The 26,408-nt window shown below is 45.5% G+C and overlaps 3 protein-coding genes across 14 annotated transcripts in view; 1 reads left to right on the top strand and 2 right to left on the bottom strand.

Annotated features, from left to right (window-relative positions):
• The window catches only part of AMBRA1 (autophagy and beclin 1 regulator 1), a 175,419-nt gene extending 164,878 nt beyond the window's left edge, over positions 1-10,541 (bottom strand). The window contains exon 1 of one of the 7 annotated variants that reach the window (XM_051964139.1): positions 9,660-10,541. The gene's annotated coding sequence lies outside the window, so the exon portion shown is untranslated. Of the gene's footprint in view, positions 1-9,109; positions 9,185-9,659 lie in introns of those variants that run through there. The other 6 variants (XM_051964138.1, XM_051964135.1, XM_051964142.1 and 3 more) reach the window with 6 other exon arrangements.
• A 1,201-nt stretch (positions 10,542-11,742) lies between these two features.
• Positions 11,743-24,519, bottom strand: HARBI1 (harbinger transposase derived 1). 3 transcript variants are annotated; one of them, XM_051964150.1, is made up of 3 exons: positions 24,387-24,519; positions 21,610-22,369; positions 11,743-13,491 (listed from the first exon to the last, which is right to left on the bottom strand). In XM_051964150.1, exons 2-3 carry the CDS (start codon positions 22,277-22,279, stop codon positions 13,115-13,117), a joined length of 1,047 nt encoding a protein of 348 aa, XP_051820110.1. In that variant the 5' UTR covers positions 22,280-22,369; positions 24,387-24,519; the 3' UTR covers positions 11,743-13,114. The 3 variants fall into 3 exon arrangements, with proteins under 3 accessions (XP_051820110.1, XP_051820111.1, XP_051820109.1); XM_051964151.1 differs by having other exon boundaries at positions 24,329-24,519; XM_051964149.1 differs by lacking the exon at positions 24,387-24,519 and adding an exon at positions 24,159-24,322.
• Positions 24,520-25,305: 786 nt separating this feature from the next.
• Positions 25,306-26,408, top strand: part of ATG13 (autophagy related 13) — a 30,944-nt gene continuing 29,841 nt past the window's right edge. Inside the window, exon 1 of one of the 4 annotated variants that reach the window (XM_051964147.1) lies at positions 25,306-25,436. The gene's annotated coding sequence lies outside the window, so the exon portion shown is untranslated. The remainder of the gene's footprint in view (positions 25,437-26,408) is intronic. The other 3 variants (XM_051964146.1, XM_051964144.1, XM_051964148.1) reach the window with 3 other exon arrangements.

Here is a 26,408-nt window from a genome sequence, read left to right on the forward strand (position 1 = left end):
ATAAGATAATAGAACTCCAAATTGCCTTCCTGATGGGATTACTCAAGCCAATGAATTCATGATCTTCACAAGAAATAAAGATGAGACAGATGAATTAATGCTGTTTTAAGAACTTTAACTTTGGCATTTCCTGGACTGAAAATTTAAACTGGCATCCATTCATAAGTGTTTTATTTCCATTTACTACACCAGCTGTTTTTGGTGTTCAGACATGCTTTATTACCCCATCTTTTAACCTTTAGTTTCTCCAGGCTGCAAAACCCCAAAATATCTAAGCATCCCTTCCCCCGAGCAGACTCACACTGGACTAAGCATGGTCATTAAGAATCCATTAACTTAATCTCTTATTGACAATTTGTTCCCATTTATATACATGCAACTGAAACCCAAAACAATTGGACCCATTTTTATAAACTCAAAGATACTCAGTTCCAAAATAAACCCAGCTAATGGCTTTCAACTCATACAATCTATGGCAGCACTCACTGCAGAAAACAGCTTTCAAACCCTTGGTTTAGGAAGCTCACAATGATGCTATATTTAGAACCAAGAAAATACCCAAAGCTGGGAGTATTTCCCTATGCTTTCAACAAATGAGTAGGAGCCAAAGAGTCTAAAGACCTTTTATCTTGTTTTTTAATGGATGACTTTGGCCAATGCATCTATACTCTCAGCTCCAGTCTTATCCAAAAAACTGGAAATACACCAATATCTACCACTGGTAAGTTAAGCAAGTAGGTGTAATGCCGAAAAAACTAAGCAAGACAAGAGATTGGAGACCAATTCAATAGTTTATTAAATGGAGAGAAAGACTGGGACCAATGGATCCATGTTTGATCCCAGGGCTAGACAAGACTATCATCTCAAAGAGTCTAGCCCCCAGTATCGGGATAGCAAACTTTTTATAGAATAACAAGAACAATGACATAGTGGAGGTACCTAGGTGGGGATAACCTAATGGAGGGAGGTTACTGATATTCTAATGACATCTAAAATGGATAAACCTTTATATCAAACAATAAGAGGGAAAGGTTATAACCTGAGGCAGAATAACTAAATAGGACAATTGGAGAAACTGGATCACAACATTAAAATGGAACTTTGGCATAACAGAGGTAAATCATAGGAGTGGAAAGGAACTTCAGGAGATCATCTACCCCTTCACATATGTCACTTAGCTAGCTCCATACTTCTTACACAAGTCTACCCCTGAATATCTCCAGTTGTCTACCCTTTTTCTAAACCTCTGAAGAAAGCATCCCTCAGCCTCCATCCACTTCAGTATTTGACAACCTCTATAGCCAGGAAGTAATCTACATAACTTCTGTTGCAATTAAAGACATTCCCTCTTGTCTTCTCCTCCATGGAAAGAGAACATCTGCTCTCCACCACCTGTGCAATCTCTCTTCCCAGTGATTAAAGTGTTTAGAAAATAGAGGAAGGCCCATTTCCACTTAATGCAGCATCACTTTAAATGAGTTATCCGAAACAGAGAACACAATTAGGAGCCCTATATTCCCAGTTCCATCACTGGCTCGCTGTGAACTCTGCTGGAAGTCAGAACCATTCAGCTTCTCCAATACTAAGATACCAATAACAAAGCAGGGATATTGGAAGATGTAATAGAGATAGTGCCCATAAAATGCTTACAGCTTCTCAGCCAAGTCATCATCCCAAATCCAAAGTGGGATTATATGCATACTAGTCCACATTTTCACTCGAAATTTTTATCCCAATGCTCCTAATTAGGTCCCATGTAACAAGAGCAGAAGACAAATGAAAATAAAATTACAGCAAGTTAAAATGCAGTACACCTTCAGACTCTTATACCATATACGGTGTTATGTGGAAGGCAAAGTTAGAAAAAAGCAATTTATTTGACTAAAGCAAACAAAGGGACTATAGTAAAGCAATTTTTAAAAATTAAGATGAAGAAATTTAATCCAAAACCATGAATGATAAAAGGTAAAAAAGAATACCTAAAATTTGAGTTGAGTATGAGATGGCTATCAGGAAAAATCTATGAGGATCATTTAAAAGTTAACTCAATATCTAACGATCAGATAGAATGAAAAAACAATAATACAGAGTAAAGGAATAAGATCTCAATTGAAATTAAAAACAATTACAAAGACAACCCACATGCTGTGCCAGCTAAAAGACCACCTATCTGCATCACTGGTTTTTTTAAGGCGTTTTTGGCAATTGGTTGTTTTGTTTTGTTTTGTTTTTTTAAAGAACTTAGTCAAGCTTTATGTTTGTTTTGCTTTGGCTTTTTTTGTTAAACTGTTCTTGATATCATTTATTTTTTATATCATCTTAATTTCTGAATCTATTCTTTCCTCATGCTCTTTCCATGAAGGCATCACTGACAACAAAACTGGGAAATGACACAGCAACTCTGGTTATTATGCTAAAGTCCTGCCTTCCCTCCCTCCCATTATTTCTTCTATGTTCACTTTTCTTCTGCAGAAGAAGGCCCTTGGTATCCTTTCTCAACATCAACAAGGAGTTCTTTCCACTCCATTTTATCCAATGACACAGGGCTACCCATCTGGCTACCAAATCTTATTACAAATTCCTCTATAATCAATCTGCCATCCATGCTTATCTCCTGATCTCTTTTCCCTCCTGTAGTTTTCCAAGTTTCCCTTTTCAAAATGAATCCCTTTATTTTAACCTTAAAAGTTATTAGGACTTTGAGAGATTGGGGGAAAGAGGAGAAGGGAGAGGGAGAAAAGGAAAAGAATTTTTTTTTCTTTTAAGTACCGTTTTCTAGGCTACATTTTAACTCCCACTTATACTCCTTGCAATATCATCTCTTTGGAGTTATTCAATAATAAACACATAAAAGGGGATGTTCCCATTTTTGGAAAAGATGTTCTATAAAATTTCCACCTGTGCCAAGTAGGAAGAAGCATTCTTACTCAACTTTAGAACTAAAATATACATATTAACCAAACTGACTGTTTATGAAACTTATTGAGTTAAAAGCTAACAGAATTTCAACTGCCTCACACTAAATGCCTAAACACAGTGACAGGGAAAATGGGAAAGTGTGTCCTATTCATGGAAGTGCATATAGATAAATGATACATTTAAATAGTGTGCCAATTCCTTTGACAGAGGAAGATACAACACCTATGAGTACTATAACTGTAAAACTTTGAGGCAGCTAGGTGGCACAGTGGATAGAGCACCAGTCTTGAAATCAGGAGGACTTGAATTTAAATCTGATCTCAGACACTTAACACTTCCTAGCTGTGTGATCCTGGGCAAGTCACTTAACCCCAATTGCCCAGCAAAAAAAAAAAAAAAAAAAAAAAAAAAATTAATTTTAAAATTTTGACTTAAGCAGAAAATTCCATACAAGATCAAAGTATTATTAGGTATACACTAGGCAACAGAATTATGTTCAGCCTGTAATTTCCCTCTCCATTTCAATTCATGACTTCTAGTTATAGTCTTTCATATATCTCCACTTATTCCTTGACACAGATCCAGTTTCACTCAATAAAGAAACATTATCATCTGTTTTGCCAATGCATACCAAAAACCTTTCCATATGATGTGTAGCCAAAAATCTCTTTATGTTGCCTCCCCTGGCTTTTTTAGTTACGTTCTCAGAGTTTAGTCTAGTTCTTGATCTATAATAATCATAATAAATAAAATAATAAATGCTCATTCACTCATTCATTCATTCAGTGGCTTGGTCAAAACATTGAAAATTCTTAAGTTCTGATTCCCTTAGTTGGCAAAAATAATGTCATCACACATAGGGCAACAGACACAAGACACAATCCTTCTATCTATCTGAAAGAAGTCAGGAAGATGGAACGGCAGCCTAATTTCAACTGCCTGAACGCTCCAACTTTCTTTTTTTTGGACAGAGACCCAAAGTAATCTGCAAAAATTAAGGCTGAAACCCCTGGCTCAAAAGTTACCAAAACAGCTGTATCTAATGGTTTTTTCCTCAATTTTCATTTCTCTTCAACACTAAATCCCATCATCTCATCTTCCACACTTTCTAACTCTTTGTCCCATTGTTTTCTGCCTCACTTACTAGAATATCATCTATAACTTTGGAGGCCCATCCTAGGTCCTCTTTTTTCTCTCCACTCTTTTGGCTCCCACTGGTTCAATACCTTCTTCCATTCTGATAATTTCCAGACCTCTCGTCCATCACCATCTCTTTACTGGACATTTCAACATCTCTGACTCAACATGTCCAAAATGAAATTCCTTATCTTTACCTCCCTAAATACTTGCCTCTAACTGTGAAATGGTGCTTTTTTTAAGCACTATTCTTTTTCCAATATCTCAGGTTCAGAGATATTATCATCTACCTCAAGCTCTTTCAAACTATTCAATTAGTCTCCAAATATGATTTGCTTATGCACTCTCCCCTCCAGTCAAACAGCCCCACCCAAGTTCAAGCCCTAATAACCTCTTAATAATAGCCTCTTACAAAATCATTGTGCCTCAAGTCTTTTCTCATTACACTCATGCAGCTGCCAAAGTGATTTTCCTATAGCACAGGTCTTACCATGTCACTCCCCTACTCAATAAAATCCTGTGGCTTTCTGTTCCTTCCAGGATCAAAGACAAGCTTGGTTTGGTATTCAAAGCTCTCTTCCAGCCTTATTCTCTCTCACTCCTCTTCTTCCTCCCCAGTCACACTAGACCTCCTACTTTTGCTAACACATCACTCTCTGTCCGGGCTTCTGACATCCAAGGACTGCCTCCTCCCCCCCACCTCCAATGCCTGGCCCAACTCCTTTTTTTGTCTCTACCTCTGATCCCTATTTGCCTCCAGAACTCAGCTCAAGCTCCATCTTCTACAGGAAGTACTTCATGTCTCCAGAGTTGCCTTGAATCTCCTTTGTATAGGTTTTGCGTGTACCTACCTCTGTATTTGTCAACAAACATTTATTAAGCACCTACTAGGTGCCAAGCACAGTTGAGGTACAAAAAAAGGCACAACAACCTGCCCTTATTCTCCAGGGGTTCACAGCTTGTTGGGGGGAAGACGATATACCAACAGCCTTGTACAAACAAGACATACACGAGACAAATGGAGACAAATTCCAAGGGATGGCACAATGACTGAGGAGGACTGGCTAAGACGTCTTGCAGAAACGTGAAGGAAGCCAGGGAAGCCGGGAAACAGAGGTGCAGAGGGAGAGATTCCAGGCAGGAGACCCAGCTAGTGAGAATGCCATGCCATCTCCCATGGCCTGGACAGAGTGGAGCCAGGCCAGGAAGGCTTTAAAGCCCCTGGGCCTGGGAAGGATGGCTATCACAGATAGTGCCTGAAGAAGGCGGATCTGAGAGCTGAAAGGAGGGTGGGTTGGGCTGGGCAGAGCAGGGCAGGGCCTGAACTGCTATCAAACCAGAGAAGGGGGCTCTCACAAAAGTGCAAAGCAGTGGCTTTTACAGCACATTGGATGGAGGTATGAGAGAATAAGGCCTGGAGGAAGCCATAGCTGGTAACAAGGAAGTTCAGAAGAAGAGAGGAACAGACTTAGCTTAAATGTTCATTTCAGAAGATCTGGACAGCCAGAGACACGCGACAGAAGTCAGCGGTTAAGGCTGGGTAAATAGATTTGAGAATCTCCTACATAGGAAAGATCATTAAACCTATAAAAGCTGTTCACACATTATCTCACTTGACAAATAAGGAAACTGAGGTTAAGCGACTTGTCCAAGTTCTAAGGTGGCCAAGGCAGTCCAGTCACACTCTCAAGCCAGCTCTCTATTAGGAGAATGAAAGGTTTGGGTTAGAATGTTCAATAACAGAACAGATGAGACCACTGAGAATAGCCACCTTTTCTCTGACAGAGCAAGTCAGAAAAAATGCCTGCTCAGCTCAGGCAGGTCAGGTTACAGATCATGTGACTGGGAGTAGTGAAGGGGAGAGACAAACTCCCCTAGGCCCTCCCCATCTGCCCTCGAACCCCAGAACACATACTTGCTTCTTTTGACCAAATTGAGAGCAGTAAGTGAAGCTCCATAGCCTGGCTTAAGTTTTGTGCGCTTGTCTTCACGGCCCAAGCACAGCTACCTCAGTGTTGTCAGTCTAGGAGCAAGCTCCCTGGAAGAGAGGTAGAATCTGTCTACACCTGCTGCCTACAAACTCACTCAGTGCCTAGCCTACTTAACACAAATGCTTCCTCACAACAACCCTCCGTCACTCGTGTTTCCATGAAATGCCTGAAAGAATTAAATGAAAATTATTCCTCTTAAATCACAGTTGATAACATTATACTACAGTACAATACTCAAAAACAAAAAACACGACAAGAAAGATTCTGCGTTGGGAAGTAACAACAGGGAGGGAAACAAAAAATTACTAGAAATGGAAGGAACGTTAGAATCTTAATATATTAATTAACTACTTTGGGGAAAAATGTTTGCCTCCTACTCCATAATAATTCAATCAATATGCTCCAGAGGAAGAGGCCTTCAGCAACATTTCAGCTAGTTCCTAGGATTCCTAAGGATTTCTCTTATTATAATACTTAAAAGATAAAGGGTAAAATCATCTCAGAAACCATCTAACTCAGCTCTTTATTTTTACAGAGGAAGAAACAGCCCAGAGAAATTAAGGGATGGGAAGAAAGTCACACAGGTAATCAGTCACAGGCACAACTGGGATTCAGACTCAGGTATTTCATCTCCAAGATAGAATGCTTCTCCTATTCTCATGGAGTACTGAGAAAGTCCACCCTTGCCACTATCACTAGACCACCTGGCCACATACAGTGTCTGGCATGAGGGTTGATAAGCTGCATGGGAAATCCCAAATAACCTCTTACAGGCCACCTTAGACCAGCCAAAAGCATAAGGATTTTTTTTTTTTATATGAGAGACACTAACCCCTGTCCCAGGCCCAGTTCTGAAGTACATTCAAAGCACCTTCCACCTGAAACAATCCCAAGCAAAGTCCTCACAAACGAAGACCCAAGATGTGAAAAGCTTATTCAGAGTAGTCAAGCCAGCCAGCTGCTGAAGGTGTAGAAGGAATCAACAGTGTAAAGAGCTTAGTTTCAGGGAGAGAACCTTTTCAACTATGTCTAACCAAAAGTAAATTAAAATATCACTTTCAATTTCCACACAAAGACAATAACTTTGAAAATACAACCCTTACAAACTTGTTCCCAATTTTCTCCATAATAAGTATTTTTGTCCTTCTTATTCCAATAATATCCCTTTAGCAATGATTTCCTGGAAACTCCTAACATTTTCACCCTCCCAGCAATACTCACAGCCACCCAATGTAGCCCTTTCTTCCTCTATGGAGAAAGCAGCTCTCTCTTAACATTCATCAGCCGCCAAGGAGACTGAATTCAGGCAAAGTGTAGGCTACGTACTTACTTTTTCAATGTTCCAGAGAACAACCTGGTAGACCCCTCCCTGCACTTTGCGACACTTTTCAGGCACCTATGTCTCCCTTTCCAAGAAAATGAAAGGTCTTAACCTGGCTTCTTCCTACTTTGGAATCTGGAACCTGCTAGCCCAATGCCTTTCAGCTCTTATTTTTGGGCACTGGCTAGGAATAAACTTACAACCAAGTGCTCTTCACTTAAAACCTGGCTGAAACTAGAAAACTCAAATCTTTCACAAAATCACAGAAAACTCTGAAGCCATCTGGCTGTTCATTTTGAAAGCTCAGTTTTGAAGACACAGGCTGTCCTACACACACCAGTATTGCTTTTTGAAAGGCACCTTCCTTCTTCCTTAAGACTTTCCTCCTGTTCCTTCTAAAACTTCTACACAGAGTTACCCAAAGAATGCCTTTTCCACAGAGAAATGAAATCACTTGGGACATATCTGATGTCCTTCAGATGAAAAGGTAACCGAGATAGGCATTACAATAGGGTGGCCTATGACCCCTTGTCACAGAGAGATAACTACTATTAAGGTACAAGTTCTACTACTGAGACTTCCCAGGGTTTCTTGGTCTCTGAAGATACTCTTATTCTAGATTTGAAAAAAGTTTGAGGGCAGCTAGGTGGTGCAGTGGACAGAGCACCAGCTGGAGTCGCAAGGACTTGATTTCCAATCTGCCCTCCCACACTTGATCCTGAATAGCTGTGTGACCCTGGGCAAGCCACTTAACTTCGGTTAACCCGCCAAAGAAAGAAAATGAAAAAAGTTACAAAGACCAGTAGAAAAAGCTTTTGATTTCCAGAACGCGAGCTCCCAATCTCAACTTTTGATTGAACATGTTTTTCCGGCCCGAGCACATTCGCGGGCTGAGCCACTGACGCTAAACCAAACGCAGGTGACCAAAAAGAGCTTCCTGGAAAGCACGCCACCGACGGTCAGGTTTTGCCCTCAACCCCCCAAACATGGACCTGACGGCTCTGAAGGTACCCTAAGAAATCACCTCATTCCCAAAAAGGGCCCACGCCAGCTGCAGGGGGCCCTCGCTACGCGCAATATACGCCACCCAGGACCGGCTTCGTTAGTAGAAGCAGCCCGATCCACAGCTTGCCTCGCAACCCTGGTGGTTCAGAGGGGTTAGTTTGGGACCCCTTGGCTCCAAGCCGGGAAGATGAGGGGTGAGGTCAGACGAGGTAAAAATACATTAGGTCCCCCCCCCAACCCTCTCCCTCCCGGGACCGGAGCCCCTCCCCCTCACAGTGCCAGGGCATTTGGAGAAGGGGACAGGGGGGCAGGAACCGGCTAGTCACTGTCATCTGACCACAAAGGGGTCCGAGGGGCCTCCCTGTCCGGGGCCCTAAACTCCCGGAGGAAGAGGGCACGAGGTACGGACGAGCACGCGGCGGCAGCGGAGGCCGGCCCTAGGCAGGGTGGGGGGCAGCCGGGGCGAAAGCCTGCAGGCCCCGGGATGCCCAACGGGCCCGGCCAGCTCCGCCCTCTCTCTGGCTCTCAGTTTCTCCGGCTGTAAAGAGGCAGAGTTGGGGCCGGAAGGGCCGGGCCGTCGCGGAGCCCCTCTGCCGTACCCTCCCCTTCCCTGCCTCGACGTTACCGGGGAGGAAGCCGGGAGCCGGGCGGTAGGAGGGCGGAAGCCCCGCGCTAGGGGCTCTCTCCGTCCGGGCCGCCGAGCCCGTTTCAGTTTCACCGACCCGGGCCTACCTACCTGCCTCCCTCGGGGCGGACGGGCGGACGGCGGCGGCGGCGGCGGCGGCGGCGACGGCCGGGCCTGGGCTCGCGCGCCGGCCGGCGGACTGCGGGGGAGGGGAGGGGCGGGCGCGGGGGCGCGGGGGCGCGCGGGCGGGGGGGGGGGGCGCGCGGCAGGGGGAGGGGTTTGAGCGCGGGGACGCGGCCGAGCCTTCAACCCTCGTCCGGCCCCGGCCGCCGCCGCCGCCGCCGTCGCCGCCGCCGCCGCCGCTGCCGCTGTTGCGGAGACATCGAGCGAGCAGGCCGCGCAGCCGAGCGCCGAGCCGGGAGCGCCCGGCGTCCGGCCAGACAGAGCGCGCCGAGCGCCGAGTGCGCTCAGGCCCGAGCAGCAGATCCCAGGCGCCATAGATGGAGCCCTGGAGCCCAAGCCCTCCTCCTCTCTCAGAGCGCGTCCTGACTTCGGAGGCACAGTCTTAAAAATGAATTTTTACTCCTTTCCCTCGGTTCTCCCGCTTCCCCTCGGAGCCATCCCACATGACTAACTTTTTAAAGACAAAAAAGAGACTGACCAATACTCAGCAAAAGTCTTGGAAACTGCGGGCAGCACCTACGGCTCGTGGCAGGGGAGAGTCCCGGATCCGAGGCCCCGGAGCGGAACCGGCCACAGCGAGGGGCCCGAGCACGTGCGTGCGGTCGGAGCCCTGGTCTCAGCGCTTCCTCTGCCCCGAGAGGCCCGACACGGCCCGGGCCCTCCTCCGGCCCATCCCGCGCTCAGTGCCAGTGTCGGCACAGCCCGGCTCAGCGGGACACACAATAGCAACCGTTGTTACAAAAGCAGTTGATGCTTAGGATCCAAGGTATGGTTGGTTCGGAACCCTTGTATTTTTATGCACCATTGGCTCAGACGTTCCCAAACTTCCCCACATGGACTGTTTTTACTTCCGCTTGTAGTCTCTCTTGTATCGTGTACCACTCCATCCGATTACCGACTCAGGAAACTTACACGTATGTAACAGCTATTCCACAAACAGGAAGCCCTCAATAATGCTACATGTTTCTATTCCTTGTCTTTTCCTCCCCTCCCCCAACCACAAACGGAGGCCCTGCTGGGGCTCACTCCGTGATCACAGGAACTGGCACTGGGGATCCTGGCCCGCCATGAAGGGGACACCTGCCCTCAAGGAGCTCGTATTCCTGAGGGGGAGGGGAGGAGACAATAGCGCGGCGGAAGGTTACTGGCCAGGCCTCGAGAAAAACAATGCCAAAAAATGGCAACAAATCATCTGGACAAGAAATGGGGAAAGAGTGAAGCAAGCTGTGATAGATTAACATTGTGATTACATGTGAGCATCTGCATACACAGATTATGAAAAACAAACATATGTATCATTAGGGTAATAAATGAAATAACATTCATTGAAAAAAAATCCAAATATAAAATAATATGTACACGCACTGTAGCCCCAGCCATGTAGCAAAGCTGAGTTGAAGGGGAACTGTAAGGCTCAGAGAATCTTGGGATCTCAGTTGCCAGACACCTCAGAGGTCATTCACTGCAGCCTCTTATCTGAAGCATGAAATGTTTCTCATTGGGTTCAGGTTCTGTTCATAGTAAGAAAAACAAACAAAAAAACTCTGTTACATAATCCATGTTATCTTTCAGACAGTTTCAATCTGTGTAATTAGTTCCAGGATCATTTATGTGCTTTCAGGTTTTGACTAATGAGTCAACTGAGTGCTAGTCTTTGGTCAGAGACTTCTATACACTTCGGCTTTTCCAGGTTGGGAGTTTCCCTGCTGAAGGAAGCAGAATTAATTAGCTATGGCTGACACTCCTGGGAAACCATACAGCCTGGTCATTCCCATCCCCACCTTTTATGGACCCCTCTATCTCATTTTTAAGTATTTAGACACTTCTGTACCTCTTGTTGTAGGATTAAATCAATGCTAAACTAGATTTAATCATTGTCTCCTCAGTTCCAGTTTGTACCTTGTTTCAAGTTCTGGCCCATAACATCTCCTTGTAGGATCAGATCAATCATACTGAACCTTGCTAAATTAGATAACTATTGTCTCTATCAATTCCACTGACTTAGGACCTTGTGAGAATCCTTTATTTCAAGTTCAGAGTTCTGGCCCATAACATAAAGAGAATTGGAAATAACTAAGAGGGAAAGCAGTGGAATTAAATGAATTTGGGAAATGTATTCTATAGAAGATGGGATTTTAGCTAGGACTCAAAGGAAGCTAGGAGGTCAGTAGTCAGAATAGAACATTCCAAGCCTGGGGGGCATAGACTGCTCAGAGCCTTTTATTTAAAGTTAATGTGCCTCTGGATTCGGTGAAGATCTTCCCTCCTACTTACTCAAGCTTCCTTTTTGTTACAGATCAGAGTTTGGGTAGAAAAGTCTTAATTTGCTTTAAAAAGTTCTTTCAAGAACAGACTTTTCCCTCATGGAATCAGTAACTACCCACTTTTTTTTTCTTTTTTCGGTGCAGGGAATCATAATAAGAGTTAAACACAGATGTGGGAAATAAACATCTTGGAGGAAGAGAAAGAGAAAGATGAGAGCTAAGAAAAGTGGCTTGAGAGCCAGAATAAGCCACGGAAACCAGGAAACTTTGACAGGAAAAAAATAATTAGGACAGTACTATTGCACAATGAGACCAGAGCTGAAACTCTCAGCCTCTTTTTTTATTGACCCCACCTCAATGACATCACCACACTCATGACCCCAGCCACATCATGCCCAACCTCATACCTGCCTTCCTGCCAAATATACCCACTCTCTGCAGAGCAAGAATCATGATGCCGGGAAATAACATTCAGATTGGAAAGGGCAGCAAATGATAATCCCTAATTGTCTTTAATCTAGAAATGAGTCACCTCTATTTATTTCCCTTTTCTGTCATCAGCTGCTCATTTCTCTGCTCTGACAATCACCAGACTAACACTCTTGACAGCAGATAGGAGCAGAGCAAGAGTGCAGGTCAGAGACAGCACATGGTTGGCTGCTAAGAGACTGGGAGTACAGGAATCCTATAGAAAGGCTCCTTTTGTCCCTAGTGAAAACATCAATGTGTGAACCGAATTCACACATTTTTTTATTTCAATCAGGGTATTTTTAAATCGGTATAATTTTAGAGCAGGAGTTTAGTTGAGGATTGTTTATTGCTTGGGAAATTTGTGCAGCACTTGGGGTTCCCAAACAGGATTTTAAGCCTCCCTTTGCCATTGGGAGAGGCCAGCAACATTCCACAATCCCCTAAGAAGGAGGTTTCCCTCATTGTTCTTTTCACCTTCTCAGCTCTTGCTTTGTGTATTAGGAAACCAGAGAGTGTGTCTCAACCATCATAACATTAAGAACCTTGATCCACTCAGGTACCAGCTATCCCTAAAGTGGGCAAACTTGTTTCCCTATTAGTGATTGTGAGGCTTCTACCAATGAGACTGCTTTCATAAGATTTCTTTGGAAAGAAAGGATGATCAAGCCTTTGATACAGCCTTCTACAGAAAAGGATGGGGAAAGCAGGCCAGAGAACAAGAACATACTTGAACCAGCTGTCTGGAGACTTGCCTCGGAGTTTTAATTGAAAGGCTAGGCTACTATTGGCCTACTTGGCAAGATTCTCTTTGCTAGGTAGAGCAGACCATTTCTTGGTCAAAATTACATTCACCTCAAGTTATATTTAAATGAAAGGGAGAATTAGAAGGACTATTTTGATAATTTAGGATAAGAAAATTTACTTTTATTAGGAATATTCTGAAAATTGATGTACAAAGGATATTGTGATTTGAATTAGCTATTAATTACTTTAGTTTTCCCTTTAACTTTGTATATGTAAAATTGAGTTTCTCCCCAGCCATTTGGTTTTAATATAAATGAATCTCAAACTGGGATTCACCAGAAAGCCTCCAACAGGTGCATCCCATAACACATAGGCATTAACTATATACGAAGGACAGGTGTCCTTACACCAGTGGCCACGTCTGCCATGGACAAGACCCCTCCTCTGCTCCAGACTAGCTAAAGTGAGCAAGCATCAGCTCGTGGCGCACGTGCTCAGCTTCTGAGTCCAGTGTCTCCATGCGCTCATGTTCTTCTTCTGGCTGCTCCAAATGTCCCGTCACTGGAGAAGACCACACATCCATCCCGTGTTCCAGAGCAATGTTGTGGAGCACACAGCAAGCTAAAATAATGTGGCTGGCCTTTTCCGGAGAGTACTGCAATGCTCCTTTGGATCCATCCAGACAGCGGAATCTTGACTGGATGGTCCTAAATGTCTTCTCAATTACATTATGCGTTGCCGAATGGGCCATGTTATAGCGATACTCTGCAGGGGTTCCTGGAATATGAAGTGGGGTCATGAGCCAGGTGCGAAGAAAGAAGGCGCTATCACCTATATGGAAGAGAAAACATCAAAATCTTTTATCAGTGGAGTACAACCTAGAAAGGAAATTGACGAGACGCCACCCTGAGGCCAGGTAAATAAAAGCAACAGTCCTAGGCCCATCCGTGATCCATGAAAAAGACCCAGAAAAGAAATTCAAGGTATACTGATAACAGGCAGGATCTCAGGGCTTGGCTACTAATGGACTTGGGTGAAACAAGAGGAAAAGAACCTTATAATGGGTTCTAGAGCTTCAAGGCAATGGAAAGAAGGTAAAGCTAGCAGAAGAAAGGATCCCCACGATACTGGAGAGTTTACACTTTGACAAAATTTCTTCACTCCAACTAACCATCTAATAAACCAATGCTTCCACCCACAGAGTGAGTTCACAAGAAAGGTATCTCAAGGCACCTTTGTGAAGACAGCAATTCTTAAAAGTTAACATAAACACTGGATTCTGCAGAATACAACAGTATTTCTCAAATTAATTTGGCCACAGAATAACTTAAGGTTTCAATCAGAATACTGATTGAACTCAGGAATGTTATTTTGGGGAGTCTAGTATTTTTCCCAATAAGGGAGGAGTCATAGATCTGTGTCTGATCTTATTTGATATTTTAGAAAATTTTAGAAAATGAAACATTGCTAGCATTCACAAAATTTTCATCACATCGGGCAGGATTTGTAGACAACAGATCATTCATTCTATTCTAGGGATCAAAGGATCCTATGTGTAGTAAATGTGTTAAGGACCTCAGAGGTGACCATGTCCAATCCCATCAACTTTTCAGATGAGAGTCCAAGAGGCTCCGAGATGGCAAGCACCACAAATAGGGCCAAATAGGTAGGAAATGGCCAAGCCAAGCTTCCAACCACAGTGCTCTCTGATTAAATTCAGCACACTTTCCTCTACTGTATCATGGAGAAATTGAAGCATACAAAAGAAAATAAAATGATGATCTTAGCATAAGTAGCAGAAACTAGAGCAGAACCAGGACTTCATAGGGATTCTATTCAACTGATCCATACCATTTTTGTAGACAAGAAAAGCTGACAGAAATACCAAAGCACTGAAGAACCTAAGTCAGTATGCTAGAAACAGCAAGTTAATAGAAAAATTAAAGTAGAAGTCAATCAAACAATACAACTAGGGCACTTGGTCTTCAGTTACTGTCCTGATAGAATAACCCAGGAAATGCTTCCCCTAAAAACCACCCAAAAAACTGGGGTACAATGACCTGATCTAACATTGCAATGACTGGATGATGCTTTTTTAATGCTTATGACTCACTGCCTCTGGTGGGTGAAAGGCCACACACAGGGTCACAATCTCATGAGTCTGATATAAAGAAGCCCTTGTTGAGGCCTCCTTTGTCCAAATGCTGACCCCTTGATATCTACCCATGATCCTTTTCTGTGAACATTTATGGAATGCTCGTGGAGAAATGTGCTAGGCCCTGTAAAAAAACATACAGAAGATGAGTTCCATTCCCTTTAGATCTTCTCTCTTGAAGAACTAGATGACTTTTAATAGTTAAATATTGCAAACTATGAAACATAATACCACAACACCCAAGGCAGAATTCTAAATTTCAGATCAAATAATGGTTTCATTGGCAGTTTATTTTATAAATGCATTATCATTCCTTGAAAATGTGCCCAGAGTTCTGGAAATGGGCAAATATTTTGATCCTCAATCTAAGAAAATTTCAAAAACAGCACATTAGATAGAAAAGCTCTGAAACATTTTTGTTTGGCTATTTTTTTTCCTCATGATTTATTTGTCCCTTATCCACTGCTGGAATTGCTGACATTGGCTGGGGAAAAAAAATAACCATTTTATCACCTAATTTATCAGCCACCTAGAATTATTTTCTAATCTTTAACTTGAAAAGAACAACCTGAAGTCTAAAATAGAGTCACAATATGTCTTCAGATTGCTAAAAGGAACTGAAAATTCACATCAATTCTTGGAGTTGGGACACTCTGGTTCCAGGAATGCTTTAAGTGACCCCAAGGTTTTCTGTCTGAATTCTGGGGCCTTTTAAAGCCACCTTTACTGACACAATTGAAGTAATCGTCGATATTGTGCTCACTCATTCTCCACCACTTCATATGTGTATTCCTGCATTTCTCTGAATTTACAAATTAACCCTGCATGGGATACACTACCCATCTATTAGCAGCAGCAACAGAACTCCCACTTCATCAGTCAGCAAACATTTCTTAAGCATTTACTATGTGCCAGACACTAAAAGTGACAGAGATACAAACAAAAATGGAGTAGTAGCTACGCTCTATTAGATCAGTCTCTTAGTGGAGATGCACAGATACAGAGGTCTCCAAGCAAAAACTACATAACCATCCCTGTCCTCAGTGTTGTAGAAGAGACTCCTGGGCAGATACAGATTAGATACATCTATCACTTCTGAGTTTCTGAGACAATCAGTATCAAAAGCCAGATAATAGGGAAAAGAACCTATTTATTTATATTTATGTTGATATATATTTATATAAATGCTCATAAGGGCAGCTAGGTGGTGAAGTGAGTAGAGCACCAGCACTAAACTCAGGAGGACCTGAGTTCAAGTCTGGTCTCAGACACTTAACACTTCCTGGCTGTGTAACCCTGGACTAGTGGCTTAACTCCAATTGCCTCAGGGGGAAAAAACTATATAAATGTTTATATTTAAAGTACTTCTTTTTATAGTAGCTAAAAATCAGAAATTGAGGAAATGTCTGTCTATTGAAGACAGATTGAAAAAGTTATGGTATATCACTGTTACAGAATACTATTTTGCTATGAGAAATGACAAGTAGGATAATTTTGGAAAGACAAGAACTCAGTGAAGTAAACAAAACCAGGAGAATGTTGTACACAGTAATAGCAACACTGTACACTGAAGGATTGTCAATGATTTAGCTCTTCTGAGAAATACCATGTTCCAAAACAATCTCAAAGAACTCATGATGAAAATGTTATCTGCCTCCAGAGAGAGAACTGATATACAGACTGAAGCCAGCTTTCTATCTTCCTTCTCCCTTTACTCATTCCCTTTCTTTCCTTCTTCCTCCCTCATTCCCTTTCTTTCTCTTTCATATGTTTTGAGTCTTTTTGCACAAAGTAACTAAAAAGGAAACGTTTTACACGATTGCACATGTATAATCAAAATCTGCTTACAGGACAGGAGGAGGGGAGAGGGAGTAATACAATTTGGAACTCAAAACTTTTTAAAAGAATGCTAAAAAGTGTTTTTATATGTAATTGGAGAAAAAATAAATTATTATTTAAGGAAAAAAAAAGCCGTATTATGTTTGCCAGCATGATCAGCCCAGGAAGGCCTGTGGGCAGAGATCTTGGAAGTTGCACACTCATCAGGGTGGAGCAAAGAATTCCAGTCACAGAAATCCAGCTCACCTGTTTGGAGGAGAGGTAAAGCCAAAGCAGGAAATGAGGTCATTCAGTCTGGAGAAACAGACTCCTTGGAATCATGTGCATACTCAGCCAGGGGCCTGCCCACTCCTATCTCATGCCAGATCTCAGAGTGGACAATTGCCTCCATTAATTTGTCTTCTTCATAAATTGTTTTAAATATCTTGATAGCCCACTGGATGACTCAGTAGAGAGAACACAGAATGAGAAAAGTTGCATTTAAATCCAACCTCAGTTTCCCCAACTGTAAAGGTGATATAAGAGCACCAATCTCATTGAGTTCCAGTGAGGAAGTGTTTATAAAGGGCTGAGCCCAATACCAGGCGCACAGCAGGCACTTAATGCTTGTTCTCTCCTGCTACCCTCACAGTCCCATTCCTACACATGACAAAACCTGCCCATTCCCTTATCATCTCTTTGGTTCTGCTTTGTGGATACAAATGCCCGTTCTTAATTAAATCCAGACTAAAAACAAAATGTAATTTTAAAAGCTGCTCTGCACAGAGCTTCTAGTGACTCTTTGCCAAGCGTGATGGCCTTTCCTCAGGCCTCATCTTTCCTGACTTCTCTGTATCCTTTGACACTGGGTGGGGTGGGAGGGGGGAAGGTCTCTCTCCCATCAGGGCCTCCATCTTCCAGCATATTAGAGTCTTACCCATGGCTATCCTCCAGGGCTCTTATTGGCCTCTAGATCAGGTCACTTGGTGAGCTCATCAACTCATGTGGAGCCAAAGAGAAGATTCTCAATCTCCTCCAACTCTAACCTTCACTGCCCACTGGACACCTGTCACTCAGTAACCAGTACCCAATTAAAACTCAACATGGACGAGGTAGAAATCCCTTCCCGCACACCCTTTTCCGTCCCAACTTCCCTGTTACTATCAAGGGCACCAAGATCTACTTGTGTCACCCACATTTCCAGTGTCATCCTCGGAATGTCACTGGAACCCACACAATCCATCTGCTGCCAAGTCTTGCTTCTTCCTTCCCAGTATAGCTCCTAAGCATCTTTTTCTCCCCTCACATAGCCCTCGCTCCTCAGGCCCAGCCAATTACAAGGAAGCTGCTAACTGGCACTTGGACCTCTGTCAGAGACTTTTCCTAGCATCTCCCCTCTGTGCCTTCCCTCTAAGAAGACCACTTATGTCCACTGTAACTAGGTAACCCAAATTCTCTTCCCTATCCTTAATCACTGATTAGGGGTTACCTCAGACAAACGGAGACCTGTTAAAGACCTTAGCTTAAAAAGGCCAGAGTCTCCCATTGCATCCAGCCATCTTCAGAAGTCCTGATCCATATTGTGCCATGGGACTCAGACTGTTATGGCCAGAACTCTGTCCTTGAAAAAAGAATTTTTGCAAGGTGTTAAGTCAGTGGAATTGATAAGACAATGGTTATGAGCATGGTGCTTAATGGTTCTTTAGTTCAGTAGGATTGATTTAATCTTACAACAAATAATGGTTCCCTAGTGATATGATGATTGGCTTATACTCAGTATGGTGAATGGATTTAACTGTAATAGAGTATTTAAGAGAAGACCTAGAGACAGACTCAGAAGGGCCAGGGTCAGACTCAGAGCAGGCTCAGAGACAGATTGGGAGAAGACAGAAGATTGGAGGCTGGAGCGCAAGCTTTAAGGCTGAGACATCAAGACAGAGACCGTCATGGTGATCTTCCTTTCTAGAGGAAAAACACAGACACCAAGACACATTCCGGAGGATCTCAAGAAAGCTAGCCAGGGCCCCAGGCAAGGAAACTAGACTGTGAAGGAGATGATAAAGAATTTAGACTTTAACCCCTGGCTATTCTCGTGGTGATTACTCTGCTGAAACGAAGGCTGCTCCAAGACCTCCAGAAAACCAACCAGAACACTACACATGATGGCTCTGGGCTCCAGAGGAGAAAGTGAGGCAGGTGGCCTTGCCCAGCTCTCCCTCACTCAAATCCGCTCTCTTGCCTGTCTTGTCAGTTCCCTGACGTCATGGTCCAGAAGTGAGAAAGGACAATATCTGGTACCCATGGATTAGTTTGCATGCCATCTCCTCTTTTAGAATGTAAACTGCTTAAGGGCTTTTGCTTTTCTTTGTGTCCCCAGCACCTGGCAGAAACAACTTCATAAATGCTGGTAGATGATGATGATGGAACAAGAAAGTTGCCTAGAGCTGTGAAAGTTAGTCATTCAGTCACAAAGTGAAGATGAATTCGAAGTCTGAGGAGAAATCTGAACCCAGCTCAACTGGGATCCCAAGTCTATTTTTGATCCACAAAACAAAAATGGATCTTGGGGACACACAGGAGGGCATGCACCAAGATCCCCAGTTCACCTTGCTCATTCCCATACTTTGTGGGATCAGAAGCTGGGGCCTTTATCCCTGGCTCCTTTCTTCTCACTAAACATGTGTTTCATAGCTCCAAAACTCTGACTTCCTTTGCATCCTCCTACTCCATCTAACATAGTAGGACTGTCCCAAATGCTCCTAATTTAACATTCTTATCTTATCAGCATTTGTAGTTTAAAATTATCCATGATACTATTTCTTGGAAATCTGGAGTATCTGGGTGGTGCAGTGGATAAAGCACGGGTCTTGAAGTCAGGAGGACCTGAGTTCAAAATTTTATGTTCTGCCTCCAAATGGTAGCCAGACACCTCTGACATTAAACTCCCTTGTATCTGAAAATGTTTCCACTTCTTCCTTCTGATATTTTACTCCAACCAACTCTAGATGAACATTTATAGGTCCCTTAACTCTACTTCAAGCCTCAAAGTATTTCCTGGCCAAAGGAGTTTGGGGAAAAGCTATGTTGAATCATCTCTAAGATCCCTTTAGTTTTAATTGTTATGGTTTTTGAATCTATAATAACTCCAGATTTTCCTATCCAGGATGTGAAAGAGGATGCATTTGGAACAAAACTGGATTTAATGCTCATTTGGAATAAACATTCTTATATACTCAGCTCCAAGGCCCATCGCTTGTTATTTTTAAAACCGTTTTACTGCTGCTTTTTATTTTTATGCCATAGACATTTCTTAGTATGTCCTTTCCCCTTGAAACATTTCCTCAAAACAAAGATGAATAGTTAAAGTTTATTTCCACAGGGAAACAAAGGCTCTCCTTTAGAAGCTCTTCGTCCCACAGTCAGTCACCCAAGAAGAGTTCAGTGGGGCTGCTCCACAGGCTGCCAGGTTGGCTCCCAAGTCCTATGACAGATGCTGGGGAGCAACTGGAAAGCCAAACTAAGGATCTGCAATGAAGATGCTGCTCCTGGGAAAAGGGCTAGCTGACTGGGCAAGAAGGGAAGAGATTAAGGATGAATGTTTGAGGAGATGTTGGGTCTAGTGAAGATTTTTCTAAGATGGGGAGGCTTAGGCATGTTTAAAAGCAGTACAAAAGGAAGCAGAAAATAGGGAGAAGTTGAAGATTTAAGAGAGAGAGACATGATTGAGTTTGCATGCTGTACAAGAGAATGGGTTGAAACTAAAGGTCCATTTTGGCCTCAGCAAGGACAGCCACCTCACTGTAAGAGACTGGGAAAGAGAGAACCAGACTGGGAGATAGAGGAGGGGTTCAAAATAAAGAGAAGGGAAGAAACTTTTGTTAAGTTCATTGAAAGGGCCTACCAAGAGGACTCACTACTTGTAGTTTCTAGACATTCCAGGGTCTCACCCAAGTCTCTTGCCAAAATGGTTTTTCTTTCCTTGGGCTTTCAAAGCCCTTCACAAGCTAGCTCCAATCTAGCTTTGCACATTCACTGGACTGCACCTCCTCTCCCACACTCTTTGAGTCAACCAAAATGGCGTCTCCGCCCCTCACACATTAACAGTCCCCCTTCCATTTCTGTGCCTTTGCATTCAGCCCCCAATGCTGGGAAGTTGGTCCTTCCTCACAGAATCCCTCTCTTCTCTATGTGCTAATCAAGCACAGTCTCCTAGAAGATGCCTTTCCTGATCCCACCCAACAGCTAATACTCTTCGGAAGGACTTTGCCTCACTCAGCCACTTTGCATTTGCCATCTTAATATTCAAAATGTTTTCCCCATTATGATGTAAGCTCCTTTTAAGTAAAGATTATTTCACTCACTATAAATTTTTCCTCACCACTACCTGGCACATAGTAGGCACTTAATGCTTATGGACTAATTCAATGATCTGTAATGTTATGATTGTGAGTATTCTCTCTTTAGACAGAGATCAGAACAACTCTCCAATTTAATAAGTAGTCTTTGAGGCGGCCTTGGAACACAGGGATTTATTTTTTACATGCCAGGAAGCATGCAAAGTACAGATATAACTGCAGTTCTCCATTTAGATGTATCCCCCACATCCTAAAAAATGTTCCATCCTTCACTGTTCTGTTAGTCCTACATGAGCAATGCCTGGGCGAGAGGGGAAAACTAAGGGAAAACTTAAACAGCTGGAATCAAAAGCTAACCCTGGCCATTAATTTTCCTCTCCCATTGACAGTGTCATCTCGGGTTTTTGAAAGGCTTTTCCCTCTTGTGACAGCTCACCTAGTTTTCTACAGTCCCATGCAGAGCATACTTTAATGGAACTAGGGAATGAAACAGAGAAGTAACACTAGTGCCTTATTAGACAAACTTATTAATGTTAGAATTTCATTTCTCTTAGTGTCTCATTCCACTAGAAATCCAGAGGTAAAGGAGTCAGGATTTTTTAGCCCTGAGTTCAAACTTACCAAGAAGCCAGCAGCCTTTATGCATCCCCGCTTCAAACTGGCTCCTCAGAGCCGACTGCTGCAAAACAGCCCAGTCCTGCAGGCTGCCGGGCCAATGTGTCTCCACGTTCAGCAGGGCCCCTCGGATATCACACACCATCAGGCAGTTTAAAGAGTGCAAACCCTTACGGTTCACATAGGAGAGGTCTTCAGCATTGGGAGCCTTGATCCCTACATGGATGCAATCCACAACTCCAATCACTCCCGGCATTCCTGCTAGCCCATAGAATTCATCTTTCAGGCTCTGAAGAGAGGTCTCATCTGCTGGGAAGTGGATGAACTGGGAGGCCCGTTCCACCAGGGCTTCTGTGACATTAGCAACACAACGGCTCATGGAGGCCTGACTGATTCCAATGGTATCTCCCATGCGGGTCTGGAAAGAGCCGGAAGTGTAAAAGCCCAGGGCTGCAAGGATCTGGGTCTCTGGGCTGATGGCCCTGGACCGTTGAGTGGGTCGAGAAAGGCTGGCTCCCAAGAGGTCCACCAAGTAGTAGATAAACTGTCGTGGAAATCCATACATGGCCATAAGGTATTCATCACTCACATCATCCAGCTTAAAGCGGTCTAAAGTTCGATGACCACGGCCATAAAGCAAGAGATCACAGTCCAGAACTGTTATTGGTATGGCCATCTTGACCTCAGTGAGCCAGCAAGAAGCTACATGAAAAATACTCAGAATTCAACCAGCTAGCCCTCTTTTTAACAATTTGTCATCTTCTCTCTGTGGAGAAGAAATGGAAAGAGATTGGTAAGAGAAGTCAAAACCTCGAAGAGCCACACATTTGTGGGGTTTTTGAGGCAAAGTGCAAAGTGTCAGATGATAAGCTAGTCTTGAGTTATATGCCTCACGATGGGCTTATTTACTTCCTATTTACTCATAGTTCAACCTCTGCTCTCATTTAACACTTGAGTTATTCCCCCAAAGAATAGCACAAGTCTGTTGGTTGTGATGACACAACATACACCGATCAACTGAGGTTAGTCTAGTTTCAGCACTAACTGGGTTTATGGCTATGTTAGCCACATGGACCTCAACTTTCTCATTTGTAAAATGATTCTTTGGAGTGTTTTTATAATTCTAGCTACCTCCTTAAAAACATGGTATAGGATCAAGCCACTCTAAACTAGGGCCACAGACTCAGAAGTCCATTAAACTGCCAGTTCCTAGACACTAAAAGCCATCTTTTGTTTTTCTTTGTATGCTCAGCAGTTGTTACAGTGCTGACACATGGCGTGGAGTGGGAGAGGGAAAGGGGGAAGAGAGGCATAGGCCTTTATATAGCCACTACTACTTTGTGCCAAGCACTGTGCTAATCCCTTTACTGATCCCCAAAACAATCCAGCAAGGTTGTTTTTATCTCTATTTTGTTGTTATTCCTATTTTGCAGTTGAGGAAACTGAGGCAAACACAGATGAAGTGATGCTCAGGAATGAGCCACACAGTGGGCACTTAATAAATGCTTACCATCTGACATCAGCAACTGCAAAATCAAAACTGACATAAAGACTGGGATGGGAGAGCCTTTTCTGTCTCCCCCCCCCCCCCCCTCCAGATCCTCTATTTAAGGAGGGAGACCAGGACAGATAGCGCATCACCACTGGACTTGATCATCATCTCCCCAAACATCTCTTCCGCTCTGAATCTCACAGTGCCCTCATTACCCTGTGAGCTGAAGGGGATGTGGATGTGTGTGGATGTGTGTGGATGTGTGAGTGAGAGTGTGTGTGTGTGTGTGTGTGTGTGTGTGTGTGTGTAAGGGCCACCTTTTGCCTTTCACACCATCCCTAGCATTGAACCCAAGACCTGACCCCCAACTGGAGCCTCTGTACATCTCTCTTGGGATACCTCATTGGCATTAGTAGCGCTGTATACAAAGGTGTGAAAAGCGCTTTTTCATGTGTAACCTTAGTGGATCCTCACAACCATCATGAGAGGCAGGTGCTATTATTACTCTCATTTTATAGATGAGGAAACTGAGGCAGGGAAAAGGTGACTTGCTCAGGGTCACACGGCTCCATCCATCATTAGGATGAGACAGCTGGCAATGGTCCACACTTGGCATTCAATCTACCCCGTCAGGCATTTATTATGCCTTTGCTGTGTGCACGGCCTGTCCTTGCAGAAGGAAGGTCCTCAGCGGCAGCAGCCGAGCCCTGGGCATGAGGACCCCGACCTGGTGCCCTGCCTACTCAGGGCCAAACACTGGGGACTTAGGAACATTAAAGGGAGAACGCTGCTACCCGCAGGGAACCTGCGATCTCAACGGCGGGAAGGGAGTAAAGGAGGAGTACCTAGTGCCCAGGCCCCTCGGAGAGGGCGTTCCTACAGCCGAAGTTCCAGGGCCTGGGTTCGAATGCAACCTTTGCCACTAGGTCCCGGGAGATGCTGGGAGCCCTGGAAGGGGTAGTCAGCCAGAGGTGGGGGTGGGGCTAAATGAGGGGGCTGGGCAAGACCCATATATCGCACCCCCCCTCCCCGTTCGGATCCCACCAAAGGGGTATTAACCCACCCAAGCCTCGACGGGCCACCCAGCCCAAGCAGGTCCTGTCATGAGGGGCTTCCCTGGTCCTGGCCTTCAAGGCCGCTCCAACCCCAGCTCTTCCGCCCTGCCCGGTCCGAGGATCGCCCACTCCCCAAGAGCGGTCACTCGCACGCCCACTCACTCCGCTCCGGCCTCACCCCCAGCCCCAGCGAGGCGCCGCGCTCCGAGCCCGCCACCCGCCAAGCCGCGACCTACGGCCGCCCCCACGGAACCCGCGCCGCTCTCTCCGCCTGGCACCCGAGCGCGGCCGCCGAGCTGCGCCGACTGGGCAGCGCAACCGCCCCGCACGCCGAGCCAGGCCCACGCCGACTGCGCAGCGGAGCGCGCCCCCCTTCTCTGCGCGCCGAGCCAGGCCGACGCCGACTGGGCAGCGCAACCGCCCCGCACGCCGAGCCAGGCCCACGCCGACTGCGCAGCGGAGCGCGCCCCCCTTCTCTGCGCGCCGAGCCAGGCCGACGCCGACTGGGCAGCGCAACCGCCCCGCACGCCGAGCCAGGCCCACGCCGACTGCGTAAAGCTTCCACCACTCCATGAGCCGTGCTGCGCTGACTTCGCAGCCGACCCACCGCCCGGGGGCGACCGAGCGTCACCCCAGAAAAGTCACGTCATCTCCAGCGCAGCAGCCCCGGCTCAGGCTGCCCCGCCTCCTTCCCCCTTGCCCCGCCCATTCGCCGGCTTCGAATGGTCCCCATAGTCTTTGATTTGTGCTACGCAGATTCCACGCAGCCGCTGGTTTCCATTTCCCCTATGATCATCGTTTCTCCGTTTTCTTCCCTGTCCAAAGTTTGACCATTGGCTGCAGGAGATTTGTAGCAGAAAAAGCTTGAACTTCAGAAGGATTACGGACCTCAAAAGGACGAATGGAGGCTCTGGGGCAGGAAGCGAAAGTGCGGATGCGGATGGACGCCGGGGTTTTCCTGTGTCTTCCCCTCCCCCCTCCTCCAGCGAAGCGGATGAAAACAAACAGTAGCGATGGCGGCGTCAGGAGCCGGGAGGCCGCGGGGCTGGAGCCGGAGCCGGAGCAGCGCGTGACAAGTGGACCCAGACCTCTACAAGACGCGGAGTCGGAGGCTGTGGGACCCGCAGCGCGGAGGCTGAGGAGCACGGGCGGCCGGCCCTGAGCCGAGGCAGGCGCAGAGCCCCGCGGCCCGTCCAGAAGGAGGCCCCGGGCGCCCAGCGGCGGAGCACAGCCCGAGGCCGGAGGAGGCGCCCCGGGCCCCGGAATGCGAGCCCCGAGCCCCACAGGTAGAGCCGGTCTCGAGGAAACGGAGGTCCCCGAGGGGTCTCCTGTGCAGCCCTCCCGCCTTTAGGCTGGGAAACAGACCGTGGATCCCCTTGTCCACCTCTCCCGCTCACAAGTAGGCAAACTGAGGTGTTCGTAGGTCTTAGGTGAGGAAGGGGCCCTTCTCCAGACTCGGACCCAGAGGAGATGGCTTCACAGTCTCCGGGGTCACAGAACTGGGGACTTGTCACCCTCTTTGTCACCCGTAAGGATCCTGAGAAGGGGGGAGGGGGGGCGGGTGGATATCAGACCACGAGGAAGGACTCTGGAATCTGGAGAAAGGGACAGCCCCGTCCTGGTCCCCCAGCTCCTGCTTTTGTCCTGGGGGGCCCCGGCAGTGGGGTCCTAGAGGAAAGAGAAGGAGCTGGGAAGCCTGTGTGGGTCCCCTCTCTGTTGGGTGTGGCGAATGGAGACCTTCCTGCCCCCGGGGGCTGGCGATCCAAGCCCAAAGCCCAGGCTCGTATGGCCGAGGTAGTAATGTGCCGTGGAGTTCATGCGCCCGTTCTGGCTCCTAAGGAAGTTGAAGTTCAGACCTGACATCCCTCCTCAGTGCTAAGCCTTAGGGGTTAAAAGCATCAGCTTCTGAAGCGCAAGGGCCTCTCTTAGGTTCCCATGTCCTCAGTGATTGGCCGCACACGTGTTGTTTTCAGCTGTGACCAGCTCTCCATGACCCAGTTTTGGATTTTCTTGGCAACTCCGCTAAAGTGCTTTGCCATTTCTGCCTGCAGGCCACTTTACAGATTAGGACACTGAGGCAAACGGGATTAAGTGACTTTCCCAGGATCATACGACTAGTACGGGTCTAAGGCTGGATTTGAATTCAGAGGCCTCAGGCCAGGTGTTCTACCCGCTGCCCATTGCACACATAGTAAGTGCTTAAGAGATGCTGGCAGGCTGGCTGACTAAGGATTTTTTGGCACATTGCTGACTCAGCT

The sequence above is a fragment of the Antechinus flavipes genome, chromosome 6 (genome assembly GCF_016432865.1).
Source record: "Antechinus flavipes isolate AdamAnt ecotype Samford, QLD, Australia chromosome 6, AdamAnt_v2, whole genome shotgun sequence".
In the NCBI taxonomy this organism is placed as follows: domain Eukaryota; kingdom Metazoa; phylum Chordata; class Mammalia; order Dasyuromorphia; family Dasyuridae; genus Antechinus; species Antechinus flavipes.

What these genes read in the sequence shown, in the direction of transcription:
- HARBI1 (XM_051964150.1), bottom strand. Translation starts at nt 22,279, where the DNA reads ATGGCCATACCAATAACAGTTCTGGACTGTGATCTCTTGCTTTATGGC. An exon ending in TAAAGGCTGCTGGCTTCTTG is followed by an intron (nt 13,492 to 21,609) that starts GTAAGTTTGAAC and finishes TCTTCCATATAG; the next exon opens with GTGATAGCGCCTTCTTTCTT.